This window comes from Solea solea, chromosome 15 (genome assembly GCF_958295425.1).
Source record: "Solea solea chromosome 15, fSolSol10.1, whole genome shotgun sequence".
NCBI classification, from domain to species: domain Eukaryota; kingdom Metazoa; phylum Chordata; class Actinopteri; order Pleuronectiformes; family Soleidae; genus Solea; species Solea solea.
Window position 1 is genome coordinate 15,501,720 of NC_081148.1, and position 27,586 is coordinate 15,529,305.

General features: G+C 39.4%; 2 protein-coding genes across 5 annotated transcripts; one reads left to right on the plus strand and one right to left on the minus strand.

Annotated features, from left to right (window-relative positions):
- Nucleotides 1–72: 72 nt before the first annotated feature.
- mrpl14 (mitochondrial ribosomal protein L14) lies at nucleotides 73–1,673 on the minus strand. Of its 3 annotated transcripts, none has more exons than XM_058652313.1 (3): nucleotides 1,408–1,673; nucleotides 1,136–1,235; nucleotides 73–534 (listed from the first exon to the last, which is right to left on the minus strand). In XM_058652313.1, the coding sequence occupies exons 2-3, from the start codon at nucleotides 1,213–1,215 to the stop codon at nucleotides 168–170; spliced, it is 447 nt and encodes a 148-aa protein (XP_058508296.1). In that variant the 5' UTR covers nucleotides 1,216–1,235; nucleotides 1,408–1,673; the 3' UTR covers nucleotides 73–167. The 3 variants fall into 3 exon arrangements, with proteins under 3 accessions (XP_058508296.1, XP_058508295.1, XP_058508294.1); XM_058652312.1 differs by having other exon boundaries at nucleotides 1,444–1,672; XM_058652311.1 differs by having other exon boundaries at nucleotides 1,136–1,437.
- Nucleotides 1,674–1,794: 121 nt separating this feature from the next.
- LOC131474452 (CSC1-like protein 2) lies at nucleotides 1,795–26,794 on the plus strand. Of its 2 annotated transcripts, XM_058652307.1 has the most exons (24): nucleotides 1,795–2,207; nucleotides 8,474–8,692; nucleotides 8,911–8,990; nucleotides 10,419–10,460; nucleotides 11,568–11,658; nucleotides 11,771–11,808; nucleotides 11,936–12,078; nucleotides 12,306–12,357; nucleotides 12,457–12,565; nucleotides 12,664–12,734; nucleotides 13,249–13,329; nucleotides 13,470–13,593; nucleotides 19,452–19,585; nucleotides 19,694–19,831; nucleotides 20,628–20,781; nucleotides 21,595–21,701; nucleotides 21,823–21,909; nucleotides 22,018–22,083; nucleotides 22,236–22,398; nucleotides 22,899–23,004; nucleotides 23,180–23,347; nucleotides 23,433–23,548; nucleotides 23,655–23,726; nucleotides 23,990–26,794. In XM_058652307.1, exons 2-24 carry the CDS (start codon nucleotides 8,498–8,500, stop codon nucleotides 24,167–24,169), a joined length of 2,517 nt encoding a protein of 838 aa, XP_058508290.1. In that variant the 5' UTR covers nucleotides 1,795–2,207; nucleotides 8,474–8,497; the 3' UTR covers nucleotides 24,170–26,794. The 2 variants fall into 2 exon arrangements, with proteins under 2 accessions (XP_058508290.1, XP_058508291.1); XM_058652308.1 differs by lacking the exon at nucleotides 10,419–10,460.
- Nucleotides 26,795–27,586: the final 792 nt, after the last annotated feature.

Consider the following 27,586-nt stretch of genomic DNA (forward strand, 5'->3'; position numbering starts at 1 on the left):
ATATTTACAGTAAGCACAGAAAGGCCTCAGTAAAGGTCAAACATGTTGACAAAGACAAATGTTGTGACTCTGTTGGCTTATTTTAAAGTTTACTGATGAAAAACAAATATCTTCCAGTGAAAGCAAAATATACAGGGTATGACTGACATTTCAAAAGATCACAGCAGTTAAACAAACGAACAGGCAATGGCTAACACTTTAGAGTAATCTCCCTCCAGTTTCCGTAGATGTGTGGGTATAGGAACCTTTATTCTTGTCCCTGTAGGATTACCATTGTTTTCAATAAGAACAACATTATTTGAATCAAAGCGTGGAGTCATGCGATCTCCAGGCATTTTGTGTCCAACGATGAGCGCCTTCTTCTTCTGTCCTTTGATGGCAAGCAACACTGTGTCACCAACTTTTCCAACACCGTTCTTGGTGTAGACATGGATGACTCTTGGAGGACGGTGATGTGGTGTATTTCCAAGAGAGCTGTTGTCCACTACACGGACTCTTGTCATCTTTTGAATGGCTGCTGCAACAGCAGTAACACTGGAAAGACAAGTAGTATATCAATCTAAGGGGCAACTTAAAGAGCAGACATTACTCTTACTAACCAAGTTGCATAACTTAATTATTTCACCCCGTCCTACATCTAATATCCATTGTACAGCTCTGACAAGAAGCCAAAAGGAAGTCAACAGAAAAAATGATGAATAACATTCAAGCCAATGAATTTGCTTTTGATGAATAAATACAAAAAGCTACTTACAATTATAAAAATAGGCAAAATGAATTTGAAAAGAAATGTAGACCATAATACATTAGTGAATTTACTATAGATATATAAGATGATGAGAGGGAGGAGTAAGTATTAAGTAATATAAACCTTCCACCATGATTAATGTACATACTTTGCCTATAATTGTAATATAGGATCTACATTCAAATTGTTTAATGTATCTGAGAAGAGTTATTTGTGACCATTTCTTTCTGTTTGAGCGGTTATCAAGACTAGAAAAGAGCTATATAAATACAGATCATTAAGACAATACATTTACCAACTCTTTTGATTTTATCCTGAAGTATTTTTACTTCGTTACACATGATAACAACACTGTACAAGCATATATATATAGAGAGAGTCTCTTACCTGAACGCCCTGTGATGGAAAACAGGAGCTGAGCCTGCGATGAGGCCAGTTAAGGATCTTGAAAGATGTGGGAAAGTCATAACTACGAGCTCTGGATCAGCTGAGAGAAAACACATACACGGTTAGCTACTAATCATCAGGGGTTGGCTAATGTCATCGCTGGCACCAGGGACGAACACGACATAGAAACAAATGAGCCGAGTAATTACTGGTTTATGGATTTAACTCCGAATAATGATACAGATACAATACTGATATATCGAAAACGTTACATTTTAAGTTAAAAACGTCCGTCTTGTTAGCATTACCCTGCTATCACGCTCCATGCGAATGTCAAATGTGTTACGTCAGCGACAGTCGACCGACTGCCTGCAGAGGGGCTAGCTCATGATGGGCTAGCTGATAGACACATTGGAACATTAGAAAATATTCCTCGCTGAAATTTAAAAGAAAAAAAAGAAAGCTTTGGTTCGATAGAATTGTGTGAATGTCATAATAATAATTATTTTTTTCAAAAATAGCACAGGGTAAACACCATACATAGCTATTGGTGGTAATTAGCATGTTAGCTTGTTTTGGCTTTGTTTTGCGTCATACACATGCGCCTGAGAAAACATAGAAATAATGTAGCATAGAAGCAACACAGCAAAGATTCGGAGAAGACGGCGTTAATGGCGTTCATGGAAAGATGTGTCGTCTGTCTATGCAGTCTTACTCTATGTACGTCACAGATAATCTGACTGCGCCTGCTACCGCTAGACTGACTGGTTGGGAGAGTTGTCTAACCGGCTCACAGACGCAGTCGACACAGTAGAGGATTGTCTGTCATTACTAACAGTTAGACCGTGTGACTGTCAAGCTCCATTTTCTTAAGGTTAGAACTGTGGCCGTTGAGGCTCAACGAGATACAATTTGATGCAGGAATCGTCCTCCAGCCAGGCGTGTGACTGCCTGCACCTGTTATTTGTTTCACTGAGGGGCTAAGTTAGCTAACATCAACGCTACACGGCTGACTGCTAACTCACGTTAGCTATTTGTGACCGTTTCTTCTCCTGCTGCGCATCAAAGCAAGGTAAATTGGTTTGTCTTATTTATTGACTCTGTCGGTTTTACCCAATACGTGTTTGGTTGGTTGTTCTTTGTGGTATTTGGGAGATAAATGTCAAAACCAATGCGCTACTTCGCATTAGAACTAAAGGGTGCTGTCAACAGAAGACTCGGTAAACACATCCCGTTACCATTAGCGCATGCTAACTGAGCCCCGGTGAGGTCAACAGCAACGTAAGCTGGCTTTCATTACTGATGCGAATCGGACTTAAATATTTGATGAAGGTTTCTTGGTTGTGAGGATTCGAAATCACAATATGTGTTGTTTCCAAATAGGTTTTGGGAATTTGCTTGGTGTTTTGGTTATCAAATCCAGTATCAGATAAAAGAAGGCTAAAAGTAGATTAAAATAAGAAAACAATTATTGGATTAAAGAATGAGCATTAAGGAGACAGCACAATATTAAAGTTAGACATACTTAGACATATTAAAACAATACAAATGTATACGACATTAGCCTTAACAAACCCAGTAACATGAATATTAGATAAAATAAGGCTCAGGATCAATAAAGGATAAAGTAGATTATATTAAGAAAACAATTATGTGCTAGAGGTTGGGCCATTTATGGGATTATGTGCCAATGTATGATGCCAATTTATTGAGCTTGTTGTCTTTTTTTCTCCCTCCACCCACCAAAATGTCTTGACTTAAATTAACATAAATTGAACAACACTATAATGGTCTATCTCCAATCTGTATTTGTGCAGTGCACATAATGTATTATAAATGGATAAATATTGTATTGACTAAATGCAATGAAAAAAACACTGAACACCGATTAATCAATTCCCAAAATAGTTGACAATTAATGTAGTAATTGATTAATAATTGATTTCTTGTTGCAGCCTTCTGAGAACAAATATGTGTAAACTTCCATAAATGAGTAATAATTGGGCAATTACACTCACTCATCTTCTGCATTATCCTCCACATGAGGGTCATGGGGGTGCCAGCGATTTATTAATAATCAGCCGATGCTAGTTATATGCAGCTTTCCTTTTTAAAACCAGCCTGTTTACTGTAGGACATTTATGATGCTGAAAGTAATAGTTGATGATTTGAATAAGGTTTTGTGGCACCCATCAGTAGAAAATGAAAAATTTTCTACTGAATTTTCATTATCTGTGAAAATGTCCATCATGAGGTCATTTAAAGTGATTTAAATGATCACATCACTTTAAATGACCTCATGATGGACATTTTTCATTTTCTACTGATGACGCATTATTGGCATCTGGTAAGGAGTAAAGCTTGTCTGGTCCTTTTATTACTATTGTGAGAAATGTCAATGTGTATATCAATATAACTGTAGTGCAGTAATGCTCAAAGTATTAATACTGCTCAAACCCTCCAATGGTTATCCATTTAAAGGCTGTGCACATGGAAACATGTATGTCACTAGTCACAGGTTTGCAGTCTGGAGTTTGAAATATGCGAGCACTGACACAGATAATGGAGATTAGCTCTTCACATTAAAGTAAGCCTTACATTCATGAGACTGCAACCACACAGTGCAAGGTTACAACTCTGCACTCAACGAATGGATAACATAGCTGTAAGTGTTTGTTGTCTTTTAAGTTAAACCAGTTTACTTCACTTTACAATCAAAAGATGGGATGAAACCCTCAACTCAGTTTTTCCAATGTAGAATGTTATAATAGTGGTCATGATTGGATTACTTTTGCAAAGATAAGGAAATTCTTGGCTTTGTTTTTATACAAAGGTGTTTTGCTGAGGAATTTAGATGAGTGCGGGGCTCATGGCTGCATAGGGCTGAAGAATGAATCAAAGTTTTAATCGAAATTGAAATACAGCCTAATGCAATTTTCAAATCGCAGGATGCACAATATTTGTTAAAGCCAAAATATGTGTCAAAATATCATTTTAGATAAATTCATTATTGTCTTGAAATATACACATCTTATTCTGCAGACTGAATAGATCATCTTTGTTTCTCACAGATCTGCACAAACGGTACAGTTATCATTTTTATTATAGGATGATCTTAAATTTGTCTACTGTGCTGTCAAATGTAAATCCTAGTATGGTACGATCACTTCTGTGTTGAATATATGATGTTTTCACTGTGTATTGCAAGCAAATATGCATGAAGTATGGCACTAGGAAAATATATTTTACTTACTTATTTGAGTGTTCACCTAGAGTAGTAATTACTCTGGTGGTTACTAAGTAAAATCTAAGAAAGTAATTTGTCTTTAGTCACAAACCTTTTCCTGAATCCCCTGATAAGTAGTACATGTACATGTCGTGTTATCCTTTTTCCTCTCTTTACAGTCATGCTGTGACATGATTATGAAACTGCATTGACTACACGTGATATGTGATAAACGGCTATTGGCAAATTGTCAATGATTTACTGGCTAAAACCATTTACGCCAATATGTCAAATCAGAATTATCAGCCATCAGCATTGTAAGAGTATTTAAGTTTCAGTTGTCGTACCCCCTAATTTTGTTGTATGGGTTTCTGTACAATAACAATGAAGGCTATCTTATCTCATCTCATCTTTTCTTGTCTTATGAAGAATTCAGAATATATGTTAAAATACATTTTTTTTTATGAGTTCATAAGATGACCAGGGCACATATTTGAATAAAAATAGTTTACATATACTAGTCATACATTGTCATGTATATTATAAGAGTGTAGAAATTGGCAACTGGACTTGCTTAAGTTTGTTTAAGATGTTATACCTTTTCACCTAGAGTCACATTCAATGATTTTCAAGTATAGTTTATAGCAATTTCATTTGAGTAAATGTATGTAACTGATACCTATTTTTGTGGAAGACATAATCTCAATGAGACTTTCCTGGTTAAATAAAGGTCATAGAAATACAGTCGAGGTACTGATGATGTGTGTTGTGAAAACAATGTATTATGTAAGAGCCATTGCCAGGTGATGATTTTGAATACTTGGTTTTTATCACAGCAGGAGGCCCAAGTGCACATGCTAGGGAAATGAGGTGGAACAATACAAGCCCTTCCTTTTGTTAAATTTGGTTTTATTTAGTTGGCTAAGCAAAAGCAATTAAAGCTAGTGCATTTTGACTGCTGCTAATCTGATTTCTAGCCCTCAGTTAGTATTGGACAAAGCCTGTTTAAATATTTAATTTGTGAAGATTATAAAGAAATAATGATTAACAATTACACATACAATTGGGAAAAACTGTGTACGTTTAAATGCACAGGGTTTTGACAAGGTTTGCAAACATGCAGCTGTCTGTGGGAATGTGATGGTGCACTGTATTATATGACTTTTTTCCCATTTCATTTGTCAAGGGAAGATGTCTTGCTCTGATGTTGTTTGTCTAAAACAAAACAAAAGGACATATGTTTTCCCTGACAATCATACATACCTCATTGTTTTGCCTGCTTAAGCTGTATAGCAAACATCAGCCTTACTCTAGGGTTTTGAACGGACAAGCATTGTACATTTTCCCTCACTGCCATCTTTTTTATGTTTATTTGTACTCGGAAAAGTTTGCCAGTCTGATGGTGCCTTAGCAGCTATAGCGCCACGTAGAAAGGCACAGTATTTATGTGTGGCTGAGTCATGCTGTGATCTTACAGTGCTGGTAAAAAAAACAAAAAACATTTTACACTCTACAACTAAAGTCAGTGTAAGTGTAAGGCTTTTGTCAGCAATGTTTACAATAAAGTCGTACAATCTGAAGATTAAGTTCTGGAATTAAAATAGATAAGCAGGCAGGGTTGGCAAACTATTCAAACACACCATAATCACACACAGGGTGAAATCATATTGACATTGTTCAGTATTTGGGACAGACAAAACATTGTATATTTCTGATAAGATGAGATGTCATGAAATTGTACTTGTTAACTGTTAGAAGTCATGGATTTGCACATTTAGAAGCACTATGAATAAAATTGCTTGTTTCCCATTCTACTTGGATTAGGCATATGCTCAAGGACATGCCACAGCGTGCTAGTATGTGTAAGCCAACAAAGGCAGTTCAACAGAAGACATCCAGTAACCATGGATGTAAACAAACAATCAGAGTTAGCTTTTTTTTTTCTGATGGAAATGCACACAGCATGTGTGTTAGTGGGAAACATGAAATTTAAATATGAACTTTATTTAAAAAAACACACATACGCCATCATCAAACATGATAATAATTCAAAGCTGTTGACTCATCTTTACTCTTTTAATACATTTATTAAACAGTAAAGCTGGCCAAGAGGTCAGCAGCACATGTCATAGTAATAGTATTAGCCGCTAATCAGATCAGTCACTTCAGTGTGTATAGATGCATTAAAAAGTAAACATGCCACAATAATGAACAATATTACATCCAAAATGTTAGCTCATTATAACATAAGTCATTTTGGTCTTATTGTCACCAGCAACTTATTAGGTACAGAGGATAGAGTTGGGAGTAGTTTGATCTTCTATTGCTAATGCCCATCTGCCTCAAGGTTTGGCATGTTGGTTTGGATGGTTTTCTGCATATATTGATTATAATGAGTTGTTATTTGAGTTATTGTTGCCATACTATCATTTCCAATCAGTCAGACCATTCTCCTCTGGCATCAACAGGGACTTTGCTAAAACCCTAGTCGATCAACAGTGTCTGAAATAGTCAGACCAGCCTGTCTGACACCAACAACCCTGCCGCCGTGTCACTTACATCCACTTTCCCTCTGATTCTGATGCTTAGTTTGAACTTCCACTGGTCATCTTGACCACCTCTACATTCCTAAATGCCTTGCGTTCCTGCCATGATTGACTGATCAGATATTTGCATTCACTAGTGAGTATATATTAAGTTTTAAATATGTTAAATCTGAAACATCTGGAACTGAGTTGATGTGTGCAGGATGAGTTCTGTGTACCTGTTTGTGTGGGGGTTGGTGTTTAGATGTTGTGTCCTCTTGGGTTGATACTGGTCCATTTGAACCCTGTCGTCTCTATTGGCCTATTGTTTAACTCTGGCTGCGTCCCTCTCCACTGATGTCACAGCATTCCAGTGAGCAGATAAATGAGTTAGTGTTGTGGCAGATGAGCAGCGTTGTGAATGCTGCTGGTGATAGTGGGTCAAAGGCCATAAGTATAGCAGTGCAACTGTGCAAACACACTTACCACAACTCTCCCTGTAACACCTGTACCATGAAAAGGAGAGTCTTGGCTTGCCCTTGATGTTACGAAAACTATCCCTCATTATCCCTCATACATCACTCATGATTTTATGGAGTTAAGAGCTGCAACAGTTCATTAATTATTAATCAATTAATAAATTCATTGTCAGCTAATTTGATCATTATTTTAAACGGATTGAGTGTTGAATATTGTCTGGTTTATTTCCTCCATATAACAGGCAAATCATTAAAATTGATTAATTTTAGTTTGTCGACAATGAGACATTTGAGAACATAATTTTGAGGTTTGGGAAATGCTGATCAACATATTTCTCTATTTTGTGGACCAAACAAGTACTCAATGAATCGAGAAAATAATTGACAGAATAATTGTTAGTTGCATCCCTAAAGGTGTTTTCTATTTTGGAGTTAGGTTGCTTGTCAGGTCCGCTGTTTGTTGTTTCTGACAGAAATGATCATAGATCAAAATGAAGGTGGTAAAGCAGAGTATGAAGGATTTTCCCAACACGCCACATCTACTTTTCAGTGTTAGGTTCACCCTTATCTTACCCTACATGGACAGTTAAATGACCCTAGTGTATTGTAGAGGGATTTCTATACAGATTTCATGCTGTTCTCCTGCTTTTAGCTTTGGCCCATCATTCCAAATGTAGCAAAACGATCCTCATCTTGCGTGGTAAAACCTGAGATATTTTGTGTTTTGGGTCAATATTAAAAAGGAGAGTAAATACTATATTGCAGTATCCCAGCATCATATCCCTGTCAACCTACAAGATATACAGTTACTTTCCTTGGGTTTGGAGCAAAGTTGACTCTATGTAATTGTCAGATATAGTGACAATGAAAAAGGAACATCATGTCTACACTGGGCACATTTTAGTGGTCATGAATGGCGTGAAAAGCAAACCATGTGACTAATGACAAATGTCATCATGGGGCATGAGATGGCAAATTTAAGTTTTGCCATCAGTTTCTGTCTATGAAAGCTATTCAGAATTTGCCCCATGTCACAATGGACAAATTCAAATGGGACTGAAGTAATAAGCGGCTGACTTGGTGACTGACTTTTGCCTTTTTTTTACAGGTTGTCAACATGCTGCAGTAAGTGATGTACCGAGTGTTAATATTAATAATGGCCACAGGGGTGGTGCATGGCTGTTCCACTTCAGAGAGCTGCCCAACGCTCGCGCCAAATGACTCCAGGGCATTCTGTTTCTCGGCCCGAATTCGCAGTACGGTACTCCAGGGCTTGCCTTTTGGAGGGGTGCCGACTGTTCTCGCCCTTGATTTTATGTGCTTCTTGGTGAGTCCCTTTGTCCATAAACAGATGTTGAGTTTGTCTTTCCATTTAATTTAATTGAGAAAGCTTTTATTGATGGTGCAATGCCTGTCCATCATTACTGTCAAAATATAGCTGTGAACTCCTATGATCAGTTGTGTAGCTTTTGTCTAGAAGGCTCCTGTAATGTAACTAAAGGACCTAGTCGGTACTGACAGCCACTGTTTACTTTGTACTCATAGGGGTTGCTGTTTGTGTTCTCCTGCTTGAGAAAAGTAGCATGGGATTATGGGCGCCTCGCTTTGGTGACTGACGCTGACAGGTAATTACAACTCATGGAAGTTATCAAGGCTTTTCCACTGTGTACAACAACGTAATGTCCATCTTGCAGGCATTAATATGTCAGCTATGTTTAAAATGTATTCATAAACAATTCAATGTTTTTATATACGGTATGTTCTGAATCCACTTGAGTGATTATTGGTACCATTGATCTGACTTGTTTGACAAAAACATGCTAACCTGATTTACCTCCCAATAATGTTTTTTGTTTGATTTTGACAGTAAGGAAATAATAATCGTTTGTCAAATGTTGATCAGTTTTTGATTGTCTTTTCTGATGTACATGTTAGGAAATAATTTTAATGGAGAATTCAGATTACTTACACAGATTTGCTGCAGAAATAATTCTAACATTTGCCAGGGTTAAGACAGCATGTTGAGTGAGTGTAGCAGACACAGATAAATGTGTAAGTTGTCGAACGGCTATGACAGGCTTGTTTGCTTTTAAATGTTGGTCTTTTAGAAGGTACTTAATTTTGTGTCTCTCAACTCTTATTATTTTATCTATCTAAGAATACATTTTCATCAATAGTGCAATAGTTGGTTGCTGTTCATTCTGGATATTAGTTCAAGCTAAAAAAAGAAAATCCTGTCATTTTTATGTGAGGGCAGAGTTGTGCGGTCTTCTGACATAAGCAGACATCACAAGGATGGTGCTCCAGACAGGAAGTCAAACATCAGCAGTTTCCCTTTTAATGTCGTAGTTGCTAGCCATTGTCATGCTTTGTCAGTTGTTCGACAGACTGCTCTTGGAATAATCTTGAAGGGACATGTTTAGTAAGTATTATTAATTTAAAAGCTATTCAAAAACCACCGTCTGTATCCAAGCCCCATGGACTGAAGCTCCTCACTATAATGTAATGCATTCTGCCAAATAGTGAACCCATTTGAGATTGATATCATGTCTGCAATGAGTGGTGTGAATTTGACTGTGAATGCTGGAAAGAGCAGGACACAGTGCTCCATCACCTACATACCCCTGTTTGTCTGATGTTGCAGATACACTATTATTGCAGCTGCATGTGAGCAGAGAATGTGGTTGCAGCATGGTGTGTCTGTGTGTGTGTGGGTGGATGGGTGGGTGTGGGGGGGCTGACCCATGCCTTATGACTTTGTGCTGATTGATGTCTTTGTATGTCTTTTACATTACTGTAAATTGTAAAAAGTGAATGTTACCGTGAATATGCAGGTCTTTTTTTTTCTTTTTAAAAATAAAACGTATTTAATATTTCTTTTCGTGCTTCACAAGATTAACAAATGGTTATTATCAAATCATAGACGATAAATACATTATTGATTGGACTAAGACCTTTTATAGATATGCCTATGGTGTAATACACGTCCCAAGATTGCCAAAGACATTTCCCCTTAACTGAGCTGAATGGCTTTGTTTTACTTTTCTTTTTAGACGAATGGATCAGAGGTACAGTCGCCTGGATGATCGGGAATAGTATGTTAAATTATTCATATCCTAGACTTTTCTCTTTCTTTGCTGTTAACTGAACTCATAACTCTTATCCATCCTGCCTAGGCCACTGTGGGTTTCAATCTGTCTTTTCACTCTTGATGGTTCAATTTCTTTACCCAGGCTTTTCCTTGTGCCGGACTCCTAATCATTCTCCTGCTCCTTGTTACTCTTGTACTTCTGCTGTTGGGTTTCGCTGTCCTCTGTTGCCATCCTAATCAGATTTTGTGTGCTAATCTGTATTGACCTCTTTATGAAGTATGGTCTTCTTCTGTGTGAGTGTGCCACATGAGCCGTGCAGACAGGATGCTTACAGGGAGAGGTAATTCTTCCCTGATCTGTGGTTGTTTGTAGACAGGCCCTAACATGGTGCACCTACCGTGTATCCCATCTGCTAGAGCTGAGACAAGCCATTCCTACTTCTCACAGGAATGTGGGAGAGGAGGACTGACAGTGGATTAAGGCTGCTTGTCTCTCCTCGTTCCATTATAGAATTCCCTGTGTAATATAATTCTTTCATGTAGAATTTCAGTAGAGCCTGGTTCTTCATACCTTCCAGTTAGGAATAAATTGATCTGATGTGACCTCTCTGCAGTGTGCAATCAAATGTGCATACAGTAAATAGTATGCAGTCTCATGTTCAGCACAAGCTGTGGGTCTGTTGCAGAAAATCTGCTTCTTATGATCACTGTGTTAGTGTCATTTTCTTGCTAAATAATATTTCTGATGTAAAGCTTTGCTTTCTATCTTTATCTCTATCAACTCTTTCTCTAGCAGTGACTGTGTACTCACCCTGGGTAAAGTAGGCTTTTTACCCTTAATGCTGTGTGAAATGTGGCTGAAGAGAATCCTCTTGTGGTTAACTGGTTTACCAATAAAAATCTTGTGTGGAGTTCACACATAATACACAGGATGGACTCCCCTCAGTCCATTTCAGGTTGTGTGTGTGTACCTGTGTGTTTTGTACTTTCAACCTTTCCATATTGATCGTAATCCCACTTTCCCTAGGTACAAAGAACTAACATCCCTTGTGGTACATGCTGATGTTTGGTAGTTGTGTAACTGGTAAATACTGTGTGTTTCTTCATGCAGTATGGCCTCTGGGATGACATCAGAGACACCTGAACGCTATGAACGTCTAACTTCAGTTTCCAGCTCTGTGGATATTGATCAGAAAGACTTGGTAAGTATGCTATTTTCACATGATAACATGTGTTCTTTCATGTGAGGCAAACAATGTGTTGCACATGGAACTCTGTACAACACCTTCAGTTTTCTGCTGTCCTGTGTCTTAGGGTTTCTGCTCCTGGTTAACTGCCATCTTCCGTATTAAGTGAGTCAACCTTCTTACTGCATAATGGATATAACAAATATAACTAACACTGATTTAAAACGTACGTGGATTGTCTGTTTTGATAAGATTGCAAGTAGTTCATTATGTCGGTGTGTTCTCTCTGTAGGGTTGAAGAGATCAGGGAGAAGTGTGGGGAGGATGCAGTGCATTACTTGTCCTTTCAGCGCCACATCATTGGCCTGCTGGTAGTGGTGGGCGTGCTTTCTGTAGGCATCATCTTGCCCGTTAACTTCTCGGGAACCCTACTTGGTAAGTTGATTGGAATTTAAACCACCATCTCTATTTAATCATGCTCTTTTTTTTCTGCTGTTCATTTTGTGTCATAATTGTGAAATGTCTCTACTAAATTTATTTAAACAATGTTCCACATGTTTGCTGTATTATTGACATTGATTGTACAATACAATACAATACAATACAATACAATACAATACAATACAATACAATGATTTCTTTTATTATTATTTTTTTTACAGATAACAATGCCTATAGTTTTGGGCGAACCACTATAGCAAATTTAAAATCTGAGTGAGTAGTTCTTGTACCTTGCATGGATTTAACACATACTCAATATTGTTGCACTGTCTCACCCTCTCACTAAATCCCTTTTAACCTTTATTTCCCTAGTAATCCGCTACTTTGGATGCACACCATTTTTGCATTTCTCTACCTGTTACTGACGGTGTATAGCATGAGACGACACACCTCCAAGATGCACTACAAGGAGGATGACCTGGTGGGTTGCATACTTTCATAAAATCATTGTTTTGGACACATGGGTCTAAATGCTGTTAGCAATTCTTTAATTCCTTTACTGTCTTCATTTTCATGCAGGTAAAACGCACTTTATTTGTCAATGGAATCTCCAAATATGCAGAGGAGGCGGAGATAAAGCAACACTTTGAGTAAGCACACATCACAATCTCTCACCAGCGTCCTGCCTCCACAGTTGATGTCTTACAATAAATCTTTCTGTTGACCAAAATGGTACACTGCTCTTTTGTCATGGGTTTAAGCTGTGCAGTAACTGTATTATGCATTACAGGAGCATGCCTTTTCCTGTTACAGCTGTTTTTGTGTCCATCCTTATGGCTGGGATCAGACAGTAGCAGCCCTATGTGTATAATTGTTCATAATAGAAGCCAGATGAGCAGGATTATGCAAGTCATGGGTCGAGACTGATTAAGGGACATTTGGCTCAACTCCAATTTCGATTTGGCCAAATGGTATTTAAAGAAAAGATCTTATCTTTACACCTGTGCTACAAAAGCTATCTATGGCTGTGAAACATAAAAAAACAAACAAGTAACCATTTTTACTTGCTGAAATGTGAGACGCTATCTTCAAAAGTACTGTACAATTTGTGCTTCTGTAAATGTATCCAGTGTTTCACCCATTCATCTGGCCTGTCTTTCATAGGCAAGCGTATGACAACTGTACTGTATTGGAAGCTCGAATCTGTTACAACGTGGCCAGACTGATGTATCTTAACTCTGAAAGGTAACTGAGTGTTAACCTTAAGTGTGGCTGTGTATTTTGTCCTTTTGTAGCATGTTGGAAATGTCTTGTAGGCCTTAGGAGCTGAGCATGATTTAGAGAAACCGTCCTTCACTCTGACACAGCTGATGTTTTGTATGCAGGAAAAAGGCAGAACGCAGCAAGAAATTCTTCCTTGACGTGCATGTTAAGGAGCATATTTCCACCATGATCAACCCAAAGCCATGTGGACACCTTTGCTGTTGCATCATCAAAGGCTGTGAGCGGGTCAGACTGCCATATCACACGTTTATCATCCTTTTTACAACAACATGTTTCAAGGGAAAGATAAGAAAGCCAATTATTTTAGATTTGCCAATATGCTGCTGGACAAAGCAGGAAAAACATGACCAGTTTACTGTGCTGCTATCTCCATTTCCGCACTTTTTTTTTCTACATTCTACAGTTACATTCGACTGGCTGTGTGTGTGTGTGCGTGCGTGCGTGCGTGCGTGCGTGCGTGCGTGCGTGCGTGCGTGCGTGTGTGCGTGTGTGTGTGTGTGAGAATTGCAGTCACTGTTTTTGGCATACAGCGTGAAACACGACATGTGACACTGTTAAATGAGGTAACCATTATTAAATTATATGATTACAAAATAAAAAGTAGAATTAATAATAATAATAATAACTAGTACCGCGCGCGGTTCTGAACGGGTTCGAGCCGACCCACGCGGGTCGCCGTGTGCCACGGCTCCCCGCGTGCCTCGCGCTCTCACCCGTTCATTCACCCAGCGCGCGGTACTAGTTATTTTCAGTACTAGTTATTTTCAGTAATAGTTATTTTAAGCGGCGTCCCCGCGCATGTCGTTCCAAATTTCGAGGGGGATCGGGTAACGTATGGCAAAGTTATAGGGCACTTCCTGTTTAAAATGGCCAACTTCCTGTTCGTCTCTGGAAACATGTTCAGGGAAGGTCCCGTAACTCACATATCTAGTCTTGTGTCAATCGGACAATGTAAGACTTTACTTCCTGTTTCGGGCGTTCCACTTCCTGTAGGGAGGTGACCTTTTACGGACATGCTCAGGACAGGTCCCTGGTGTCACATATAAGGTTTTGTGCAGATCGGACAACGTACGGCAAAGTTAGAGGGCACTTCCTGTTTAAAATGGCCGACTTCCTGTTCGGTCAACGGCGTCTCCGTAAACATGTTCAGGGAAGGTCCAGTAACTGACATATCTAGTTTCGTGTCAATTGGACAATGTAAGACTTTACTTCCTGTTTCGGGCGTTCCACTTCCTGTAGGGAGGTGACCTTTTACGGACATGTTGAGGAAGGGTCTGGGGTCCCACATACTAAGTTTCAAGTGGATACAACAATCCCTGTTGGAGCAGCATCAAAAACTATAAATGTAATTCTGTCTGCTGTCACCAGGGGGCGCTGTATTTGAAAATGAATATTTTCATATAGACGTGTTCAGGGCTGGACTGTCATCAATCCTTGCAAGTTTGGTTCAGATCGGACAAGGATTGGCAAAGTTGTAACAGTTTGTTTTTTTAGAATTTTCTACCACCACCAGGAGGCGCTGTTTTCAAAATGTACCGTTTCAGCAACACAGTCGTCTTCAGCAACTAACCATCATCAACTATAGCAAGTTTGGTTGGGATCAGACCTTCCATCGCGAAGTTATAAGAGTTTCATTGTCTGTTATGAAAAATTATTATTATCTCCAATTTTGGCGCCCCCTATCTCGTACGCCATACAATATTTTAAGAAGCTTTTGATAACTTTTGATGCTCAACTCGTCCACATTGATCTCACCAAGTTTGAAGGTGATTGCACAAAAGCTCTAGGAGGAGATAATTGAAATACAAGCTGTCATATTGTCTGCTGTCACCAGGGGGCGCTGTTTTCGAAATTTAATATTTTCATATAGACGTCTTTAGGGCCGGACTATCATCAATCCTAGCAAGTTTGGTTCAGATCGGACCAGGATTCACGAAGTTGTAGCAGTTTGATTTTTTGTCCCAAAAATCCGACTTTGCGTCATTGCCATGGCAACACCGTTAAACGATTTGTCGTCATATTGATCACGCATCATCTACCATGTGTTTTGACTGTTGTCACCAATTTTGAGTGCGGTACGATTAGCTGTGTAAAAGTTATTCCCGAAATCGTAAAAAAACTTTTTTTTTGTGTATTTTCTTTCACCACAAGGAGGCGCTGTTTTCAAACTTCACCGTTTTTTCATAGACGTCTTCAGCCATGGCCCATCATCAATCATAGCAAGTTTGGTTCGGATCGGACCTTCCATCGCAAAGTTATAAGAGTTTTTTTTTTCTGATGCGAAACATCAGAATCATCACGAACTTTGCCGCCCCCTATCTCGTGCGCCGTGCGACATTTGAAAAAACTTTTGATACCGTGAGCTCCTCAACTGGTCCACAGGGACCTCACCAAGTTTGAAGGTGATCGCACGAAAACTCTAGGAGGAGTTAGTTCAAATACCATTGCTGCGAATTCGCCAAAATCGCCAAAAAATGGCCAATCAACCCAAGATGGCGGATTTCCTGTTGGGTTTGGATCATGGTCATAATGTAATTTTTTCTTCATCCTGACCCACTACACATGTGTACCGAATTTCGTGCATGTGCGATAATTGTGTTGGTCATGGTGAATTTGGACAGGTGGCGCCGCACTTATTGGCCCCTCCCACATTCAATTTTCGACGCACATTCCCCGAACCTTTTTCAGACGTAAATTTACACCAGGATTGATGCGGTCACAAAAATCTGTGAGTTTTGGGGTATGGGAAAGGCCTCAAAAAGGCAATTTACTTTAAGGAATAATAAGAATAATAATAATAATAATAATCCTTCCAGTTTCAATAGGTTTCTTGCAACCTTGTTGCTCGAACCCTAATAATCCTTCCAGTTTCAATAGGTTTCTTGCAACCTTGTTGCTCGAACCCTAAAAATAACTAGTACCGCGCGCGGTTCTGAACGGGTTCGAGCCGACCCACGCGGGTCGCCGTGTGCCACGGCTCCCCGCGTGCCTCGCGCTCTCACCCGTTCATTCACCGCGCGCGGTACTAGTTATTTTCAGTACTAGTTATTTTCAGCGGCGTCCCCGCGCATGTCGATCCAAATTTCGGGGGGATCGGGCAACGTATGGCAAAGTTATAGGGCACTTCCTGTTTAAAATGGCTGACTTCCTGTTCGGTCAAATGCGCGTCCGTTAACGAGTTCAGGGAAGTTCCCTTGTCTTACATATCAAGTTTTGTTCAGATCGGACAATCTTAGAGTTTATTTCCTGTTTCTGGCATTCCACTTCCTGTTGGGAGGTCATCTTTTGCAGACATGCTCAGGACAGGTCCCTGGTGTCACATATAAGCTTTCGTGCAAATCGGACAACGTACGGCAAAGTTAGAGGGCACTTCCTGTTTAAAATGGCCAACTTCCTGTTTGTCTCTGGAAACATGTTCAGGGACGGTCCCGTAACTCACATATCTAGTTTTGTGTCAATCGGACAATGTAAGACTTTACTTCCTGTTTTGGGCGTTCCACTTCCTGTAGGGAGGTGACCTTTTACGGACATGCCCAGGACAGGTCCCTGGTGTCACATATAAGGTTTTGTGCAGATCGGACAACGTACGGCAAAGTTAGAAGGCACTTCCTGTTTAAAATGGCGACTTCCTGTTCGGTCAACGGCGTCTCCGTAAACATATTCAGGGAAGGTCCCGTAACTCACATATAAGGTTTTGTGCAAATCGGACAATGTACGGCAAAGTTAGAGGGCACTTCCTGTTTAAAATCGCCAACTTCCTGTTCGTCTCCGTAAACGTGTTCAGGGAAGTTCCCTTGTCTTACATATCAAGTTTTGTTCAGATCGGACAATGTAAGACTTTACTTCCTGTTTCGGGCGTTCCACTTCCTGTAGGGAGGTGACCTTTTACGGACATGTTGAGGAAGGGTCTGGGGTCCCACATACTAAGTTTCAAGTGGATACAACAATCCCTGTTAGAGCAGCATCAAAAACTATAAATGTAATTCTGTCTGCTGTCACTAGGTGGCGCTGTATTTGAAATTCAATATTTTAATATAGACGTGTTCAGGGCCGGACTATCATCAATCCCAGCAAGTTTGGTTCAGATCGGACCAGGATTGGCAAAGTTGTAACAGTTTGTTTTTTGAGAATTTTCTACCACCACCAGGAGGCGCTGTTTTCAAAATGTACCGTTTCAGCAACATAGTCGTCTTCAGCAACTAACCATCATCATCTATAGCAAGTTTGGTTGGGATCAGACCTTCCGTCGCAAAGTTATAAGAGTTTTACTGTCTGTTGTGAAAAATTATTATTATCTCCAATTTTGGCGCCCCCTATCTCGTACGCCATACAATATTTTAAAAAGCTTTTGATAACTTTTGATGCTCAACTCGTCCACATTGATCTCACCAAGTTTGAAGGTGATCGCACAAAAGCTCTAGGAGGAGATAATTGATATACCAGCTGTCATATTGTCTGCTGTCACCAGGGGGCGCTGTTTTCGAAATTGAATATTTTCATATAGACGTCTTAAGGGCCGGACAATCATCAATCCTAGCAAGTTTGGTTCAGATCGGACCAGGATTCGCGAAGTTGTAGCAGTTTGATTTTTTGTCGAAAAAATACGACTTTGCGTCGTTGCCATGGCAACACCGTTAAACGATTTGTCGTCATATTGATCACGCATCATCTACCATGTGTTTTGACTGTTGTCACCAATTTTGAGTGCGGTACGATTATCTGTGTAAAAGTTATTCCCGAAATCGTAAAAAAAAATTTTTTTGGTGTATTTTCTTTCACCACAAGAAGGCGCTGTTTTCAAACTTCACCGTTTTTTCATAGACGTCTTCAGCCATGGCCCATCATCAATCATAGCAAGTTTGGTTCGGATCGGACCTTCGATCGCAAAGTTATAAGAGTTTTGTTTTTCTGATGCGAAACATCAGAATCATCACGAACTTTGCCGCCCCCTATCTCGTGCGCCATGCGACATTTGAAAGAACTTTTGATACCGTGAGCTCCTCAACTGGTCCACAGGGACCTCACCAAGTTTGAAGGTGATCGCACGAAAACTTTAGGAGGAGTTAGTTCAAATACCATTGCTGCGAATTCGCCAAAATCGCCAAAAAATCGCCAATCAACCCAAGATGGCGGATTTCCTGTTGGGTTTGGATCATGGTCATAATGTAATTTTTTCTTCATCCTGACCCACTACACATGTGTACCGAATTTCGTGCATGTGCGATATTTGTGTTGGTCATGGTGAATTTGGACAGGTGGCGCCGCACTTATTGGCCCCTCCCACATTCAATTTTCGACGCACATTCCCCGAACCTTTTTCAGACGTAAATTTACACCAGGATTGATGCGGTCACAAAAATTGGTGAGTTTTGGGGTATGGGAAAGGCCTCAAAAACGCGATTTACTTTAAGGAATAATAAGAATAATAATAATAATAATAATAATAATCCTTCCAGTTTCAATAGGGTTCTTGCAACCTTGTTGCTCGAACCCTAATAATAATAATAATAATTAGTCATCATCATCTACCGCTTTATCCTCCACTAGAGGGTCGCGGGGGGTGCTGTGCCAATCTCAGCTACATCGGGTGATAGGCGGGGTATACCCTGGACAGTTCGCCAGTCCATCGCAGGGCCACACACACAGATAGAGACAAACAACCATTCACTCTCACACTCACTCCTATGGTCAATTTAGAGTGTCCAATTTACCTATCCCCACATTGCATGTTTTTGGACTGTGGGAGGCAGCCGGAGAACCCGGAGAGAACCCGGAGAGAACCCACGCACACACACACGGGGAGAACATGCAAACTCCATGCAGAAAGGCCCTTGTTCCAACTGGGGCTCGAACCCGGGTCTTCTCGCTGAGTGCTAACCACTACACCACCGTGTGGCCCATAATAATAATAATTTATTAAAACTTAAAATGCAAGTTAGATTTGTATTTTTTCGCCATAATATTTCTTGCTAATAGAGCAGGCATATGAACTGATTTACATCATTACTTTATTACATAATCAGCATTTAAGTCAAAATAAGAGCAAACACAGATTCTTGACAACATGTTTATGTCTTTGACAGGAAGAGGCTGTGAGTTACTACACGAAGCTTGAGGCACAACTAAAAGAAGAATATAGGAAGGAGAGAGAGAAGGTCAACAGGAAACCCTTAGGAATGGCATTTGTCACCTTTCAGAATGAGTCCATAACTGCCATGTAAGTACATAGAACATTAAGCTAATATGTACTTGTTTATGAATTGACACATAAAATGGCTCTTGACCCACTGCTACATCTGTGCTTTGTTTGCATAAATGTTTTCAGAATTTTGAAAGACTTCAATGCTTGTAAGTGTCAGGGTTGTCAGTGCCGTCAGGAGCCCAAGGCTTCTCCATTCACTGCCAAGCTGCACACACACAACTGGACTGTCAACTATGCCCCTGATCCACAAAACGTCTACTGGTAAGCACACTTTTGTGGTCTTGTGTTTTTGATTTGTTTGATTATAGTGATCCCCAAATCTATTAGTGGTGTCATAACTATAATTAAAATGTAAAAATAAATCTTTAAAACTACTGATACACACTAAAATAAATTTAAGTTGCTCATACTTCAACCACTTTATATAATTGTTGCATTTAAAATGAATGAAACGTTTTGTTCATGTAAACTATGTAACTTTGTTTTGTTATGAAGTAAAAATATTATGAGTAAATTGAGCACAAACAAGGCAAGCATTGTAAATACAGCAGAGTGTGATATAGCGGAAGTGACACCGACAGTTTTCAGTTCATTGACGAGCTGTTTAGTTAGAGACATGACGCCCTCCCACATGCATCAAAGTAAAAGTGAACTGCATACTTCAGCATTATGTATAAAGCCAGAATAATACCACACTTCACTCACATTTAGTCCTCAAAGGCTGAAAAATCTCTACACTACTCATTTGTTTGGGAAACTGTTGTTTACTTTGGCTGATACTGCACAGTGTTTACTTTGGGTTTGTCAAAGCATAGAAATTAAATTCAGTGTTAATGATCAATCAAATGTAATGGGTTTACCATAGTTTATCATAAAAAGGGGAAACGGTTCCATCCTTTTTAGTCCTTACCATGGGAATTATAATTGAACTGCAGTTCACTTTGAAGACATTTAAAGTTTTCTTTTGCTGCAGTATCAGCTCACAGGACAGCTGTGTCCATAACTGCAGGTCATCACCCAGCATCAGTCTAACCACGACATAACCTTTGTCCCACAGGGAGCACCTGTCCGTGGGTGGATTCCCCTGGTGGATCCGCTGCTTTGTCATCAACTCTGTCCTCTTCCTCCTCTTGTTCTTCCTCACTACCCCAGCCATCATTATCTCCACCATGGACAAGTTCAATGTTACTAAACCAGTGGAGTACCTAAATGTGAGTGTTCAAAGTCCAGTCAAGAATAAAGGTCAGAGGCACAATAAGGGAATAAAACAAACAAAACAGAATGCACAGGAGGGATGCACTGATACCACTTTCTTTCTCACAGAGTACAATTATGATGACTTAAGTTTGAGTTCTTAATAATACCATTACAGTAAAGAAAGGTATTTTGAAAATTAATTTTACTTTTGACTAAAAACAAAATACAACATTACTTACTATTGCCTCTTTTTAAACATTTACAGTCCCCTCCAAAAGTATTGGAATATAAAACAAGGGATCAGTATTTCAGCTTTTATTTGCAGTTATTTACGTTGAGTTATTTCAAACAGCTTAGAAGCCTCGTTTGTATCGGGACTGCAGGTTTTTAGGTGAGCAAGTATAGGAACTGATAGATTTGAATTCAATTTAAATGAATAATACTTAAGCAAATCCTTTGCTGTGTCGTGTTGGTTCTTTAGATGTTCTTTCAAATTACTTTTGTTGAAGGAGCTACTTTTCGCTTCCTCTTGTCAATCAAGCACAGGTTACAGTCTGCTCTACTTTTGTCGTCATTGCTTATCTTTAAGTATTTCCAAACTGTTGACATTGCAACACATTTGCTTATTGGCACCGGCTGAGCTCACTTGATATTTAAAGTGGAATTGAGTGCAGCAGTAGATTTAAGAACAAGGACAGTACGGGACCTGATATGCGATACTGGTATCGGTGCATTCCCAGTTAACGGTGTTTAAATCAGAAGCTGTGGTAGATGTGCAGATTCTCAACACTGTTTCCAACAAAACATGCTTTTGATCTGTTCTCCAGAATCCAATCGTCACCCAGTTCTTCCCCACCCTCCTTCTGTGGTCCTTCTCCGCCTTACTTCCTACTATTGTCTACTACTCTGCCTTCTTTGAAGCACACTGGACCCGGTATGAATCACACTTTCTGCAGTTGATAGTTTAGCATATCACTGTCATCTTTTCTTTATTTCCATTTGAGGTTTGTTTCAGTGTCTTTAATATGTATAAATGTGTCATTTGAACTTTGTAGGTCAGGGGAGAACAGGACAACAATGCATAAATGCTACACTTTCTTGATCTTCATGGTCTTGTTGCTGCCCTCCCTTGGACTCAGCAGGTATAGCGCATATATATTTCTTTCTTTTTTTTGTTTACTGTAAGATCACATGATTTGTTTTAGTCTAAATATTTTTGTTGATTCCTGTCTTTCCTTGTATCTTTGCAGTTTGGATGTTTTCTTCCGTTGGCTTTTTGACCAAAGATTCTTGGCAGACGGCAAAGTGAGATTTGAGTAAGTAGCAATTTTTTTATGAGATGACACAAACCTCATTTAAATTAACAATCGATTCTGCAATAATGCATTTTGAAGCACACAAAGTGTCAGGTGTTGTATGTCGGATATTTTTCTCTTAACTACAGTATACTAATGTTTTTCTCCCTCAGATGTGTATACCTTCCTGACAATGGAGCCTTCTTCGTGAACTATGTCATTGCGTCTGCATTCATTGGAAATGCCATGGACCTGCTGAGGATCCCTGGTCTTCTCATGTACATGATTCGCCTCTGCCTGGCTCGCTCTGCAGCAGAACGGAGAAATGTCAAAAGGGTTAGTGATTGCCTTAGTTACCGGTTTGAAATAATTAATGGGTCTTTGCGAAATATTATATATAGTAATAATTATTTTGGATTCAACATCTACTCTGAAACTGAAAGGGTTTGATTGAAATATTTAATACAGTATATTATTTGAATCAACATGCTACATAGTAGTGCAGTGGCTTGCATTGTTGCCTCACAGTTAGGTCACCGGTTTCTGTGTGCAGTGTGAAATGTTCTCCCCATGTGTGCATGGGTTCTCTCTGGATACACTTTAGGATACAACATTAGGATTAGGTTAAATGGACAATCTAAATTGACAGTAGGTGTCAGAGTGATTGGTTGTTTGTCTCTGTATATTGGCTCTGCAAGGAACTGCCCTATGTTAGCTGGGATTGGCTCCAGCCCCATATTATCGCTAAAACAACAAATCTAATGGTGGTCTAAGACTTCTCCACAGTGCTGTGCATTTTTAGTTTTCTTCACGATCCTGTCATTGTGTTTTCTTAGCACCAAGCCTATGAGTTCCAGTTTGGGGCAGCGTATGCCTGGATGATGTGTGTCTTCACTGTGGTTATGACCTACAGCATCACCTGCCCAATCATTGTCCCTTTTGGTGAGTGCTCCCATTAACTGTCATGATGTGAAACAGCAGTAACAGAGGAGCCAGAGTGCATGTTTGTTCAATCACTGCAGGACACATATGGAACACTTCTGGTTCTGTTTTTCATACTGAAGCTTATCAGCAGATGTAATTGGATTATTTTAACATGACTCTCCTCCCTGTGCAGGGCTGATGTACATGCTACTGAAACACCTAGCAGACAGGTACAACATGTACTATGCCTATCTGCCAACCAAACTGGACAAGAAAATACATTCTGGGGCTGTCAACCAAGTGGTGGCTGCTCCCATTCTGTGTCTGTTTTGGCTTCTGTTCTTCTTCACTGTTCGCACGGGTAAGACGACTATTCCATCCACAGGGCACTCATGTTATTCCATCAGGTTTAATATATTAAGCCCTCATCTTTCTCTCCCCCCCAGGGTTTTCAGCTGCAACGTCCATGTTCACGCTCATAGTTTTGATCGTCACAATCATCATCTGCCTCTCTCACGTCTGCTTTGGGCATTTTAAGTATCTCAGTGCTCACAACTACAAGGTAACAAAATGGATAGAGCCATTTATTTTGCATATTACTTTTTTCCATTTCCAAAGTCTGTATTTTAGACGTAATCTTAAACGTGTGTTGTTCTTTTCAATACCAGATTGACACTCAGGATGTTGACGGAATGGAGAATGGACATCCTGTGTGCACCTCAGCCGCTAACAAGGCAACAGTATGTATTCAGTCATGTTTATTTAATACTAAGGGGGTTGGGTGCCGTTCATATTTGATACAGGTACTGGAACCTTGAATTTGGTTACTTTACTTTAATCTCCTTTAGAACAGTTAAGTTAAGTTGGGGTCAATTATGTCGAGTGGAAGTTCGGTCCCCAACTCTGGGCACCAGCGTGCACCATAAGTTCAAACCTGTAAACTTCAACTTTTTGTTGAAAAATGACAAACTTTAACAGCTGTACACCATTTTCTCCCACACAGCAAATGTACATCGCTCAGGTACTTCAAGATCCCAATTCAGACGAGAGCGGATCAGGCAGTGGGGAGGACGACGGCCAGGTTTCCTCGCAGGACGAGGAAATAATCAATGTTGAAAATGGGCTGAGTGCGGACTTCCCGTCTGGCGAGGACAGCCTCCTTGATAATGAAGTGCGCCACTGATACTACCTGGAACAGAAGAAAATTAATTTGAGGAGTGCGCTGAACTAAACTAGAAACTGTACCAACAGTTCTCCAAAGCATCTCATCCTCCATCGGGAGACTTTACACTAACATAAGCACACTGTCTGTCTACTAAGTATTGAATGGATTTTTTTCTCATGGACATTTGCATTTCTTGCACTGTCTCTCCTAACGATGAAATGTACTCCGACAGTGCGGAAACATAGTTGTGCCCCGATGTAGCTGAGAAATGCCCTAAAACCCTGCACATGGACCCACGAATGAAAGACATAAATGCACAAATGAAGAATTTTTGCCTTGTCTTGGAAGGGGTTTGATATTCTGACTGTATTCCTTAACATCCTTGCACTTCAAAGAGAGGACCTGTCCGAAAACAACGCGTTTCGCTGAGGTACTGTAGTACAGCATGCCTTCAAGTTCAAAGGGTGGAAGGTTTCCCCTTAGTCTTTTGTCACAATCTCCAAAGCTTCCTGTGAATAAGCAGCGTGTGAGAGATGACCACACAAGCAGACGGCTTGATCCGTGCGGATTAGATGCTTTCAAGAAAACAAAAACACATCACTACACTCCGAGATGCTTTAACACTGTACAGCTACAAAACTCTGGATATGTTCAACTCCCTTTTTGACGTGGTATTTATTTTTTGGCACACTCCTAAACTATGGAAGAAGATGATTCATGATTTGCAACACTACATTGATTACAACATTTTTCCCATTTCCATCCTTGAGCTTTTGTTGGACTGCTGCTACTGATGCTGCCCCCCCAGTCAGGGAATGATCCTCGTGTGACTGCTGCAGGAGAACTGAAGGCCAAGAAGACTCTGCTCATCCTTTTGTGTTGCTCCGAGGATGGAGAGAAAGGCCTTTTTGTGCTTTTGTCTGCGTCAAAATTCAGATTATAGTCATTGAAACTAGTTCTCTCTATTTGTTTTATTGTTAATTTTTGTTTCCAAATGTTTACATATGTTTGTAGAGCTTTTCAAATTAGCGTTCAATTTAGTTCTCCACTGACATTGTTACAAATCAGGTAATTAATATCCATGAGGTCCTCTCTAGTGTTTTGTGTTGATGCTTCTCCATTTAGGAACCATATTCTAAGTTTTAGGCGTCACAAAGCATCGTTACGGTTTCCCAATTTGCCACTTCTCAAAGCAGAATTTCAAAATGTCTTGTGACTTAGTTGAGGCAAAAACATACATTCAAGAGAGTTCAGCAGTTATACCACTGGATGTCAGTCATGCTAATTTTCAAAAATCCCTCCCAAAAAACATTTTACTTCAGTCTTCTTTTAAAATAATGATGGAAATGTGTTACAGAATGAACTACAGCTCCACACTCGATCATGTAACATACAATTGCCATATGAAGGAGGCTGTATTGCGTTTGGAAAAACACAAACGAGACAAAAGAATGTGTATCAAATATAAAAACACAAGGCCACGAATCTTCACGTTAATTCAGTGTCAGTGCAGTGATGACCTTGACTGAGGGATTGAAGCTTCATTTGTCTCTGCACACTGTGAGAAGATTGTTGGGAAAAACAAGGCAGCAGACAACGTACCACTACAGTCTGTCAATATGGACCAGTCCTCCTTATAATTATTATTATTGGACCATAAAATGAAAAATGTATTATACAGCTACTCAGAGAACCTTGTGTGAAATGTGCACTAATCTTACTTTCGCTTATATGATTGACTGAGGAGGGCCTGTTATATGTGGGTGCGATGACAACAATGTTGAACCTAAACTATATTTCCATAATTTGTCAGTGTCGCACCTTGGCGCCGCATAGAAATGTAGGTTAATTCCATATGACCATGGTAGTAACGGAAGATTCGCTTGACCCCACTGAGTCTGCTGCTCCTCTAGTCATGATAAGGTGATCTTATTTTTAATACCTCTTCATCTTTGTACCTCTGCGATGTAAAGTCTCTGAACGTGTCCTCTCAGAATAACATGTACTGTCTAGCTCTGAGGGAGATGCTGAAAAAAAAAAAAAATAAATCTCATCTCATCTACTTGGTTTTTAAACACTGAATGTGGCTTCAGCCAGAGTATGATCACTGTGTTTATACGGCTTCTAAAGCATGGTTCACTTGCTGACCAGAAGTTTTAAGTTTAATACGAGTACAACAAAATCTACTGATGTCCAGTCCCATGTTAAGGAATCGCATTTATTTGTCAGCCCGATAGTTGCAATGATTTCCAGTCACGTCTTTGCTTATTCCTAGTCTGGGATCACAAAGAAATATTGTTTTGTTTTTTGTGGTTTTTTCATAAGCTCTGTATAGACAGTGGGACTCACTGGAAATAAATGCATGTTGGTTTTTTTTGTTAACAGTCTCTAATAGACATTCTCAGCTTGTTTCAATAATGTATTCCGAATGGGCAGTAAAATGTCTGAAACCAGTTAGAATGTGTTTTTGTGTGCTTTGCCTTTCTATTAGTTTTACTTTAGACTGGAAGAGCGACAATAACAAATCTCAACACTTGACCATCTCCTCATTCTCTCTCAAGGGCTGTCAAGTACAACAGATTTGCGTTCTTCATATATTTCTTCCCCCTCAGCTCTTTGAACAATAAATATGTGTTTAACCAAGTTTGTTGACGGAAAGAGTTTCTATTTAATATACTAGCAATGTATAATATTTGAGGCTGAAAAAAAAGTCACTCGTTTTCTCTCGCACATTGAAAGTCACATTTTGAAATGGAGCACACTACTGTTTTTGGTGTGACTAGTAATTAATGGTGATTAACATGTGAGATAGCTTTAAATTTCGCGTTACCTATGCATGTCTATGTAGCAGCATTGAATAATATTTGTTTTGTTTTCTGAGGCTCACACAAATTCAGCAAACCTGACACCAATAATTTGATCATGTAACATAATATTAAGTAAATGGAAATCAATTTTTACCACTTGATTTTCATAAGTAATCTTGGCATTGATCAAAACTAATTGTCAACATGTCAACATTATTGTTTCATCTGTGAATATGTGTTTTGAACCATCAATGTGATTTGTATAGATATGTTGTCATTTCTGTCATTCAATGTCAACAAAATGCCTTATAATTAATAAGACATACTTAAGCATACAAAGTATACAAAAATAGATATATACGTTTTAATATAGTCCAGTCTGAGACCCCCTGCAATACCTGAAAAGCCCAGAAGTAGGCCACAGTCCTAATGTATGCAGCTTATTTTAAACCCTGAAAGTCTACGTTCTCCAAAACCTTAAATTATATATAATTTATTTAATAAGCAGGCAGAAAATAACATTTGAACTGTGAATAATCGGCCTGTGTTACAGTACTTGTAAAATGTAAATGTGGAATACAAAATAGAGCGTTTTATAATTGGTAAGTTGTGCAAAGCTGATCATTGA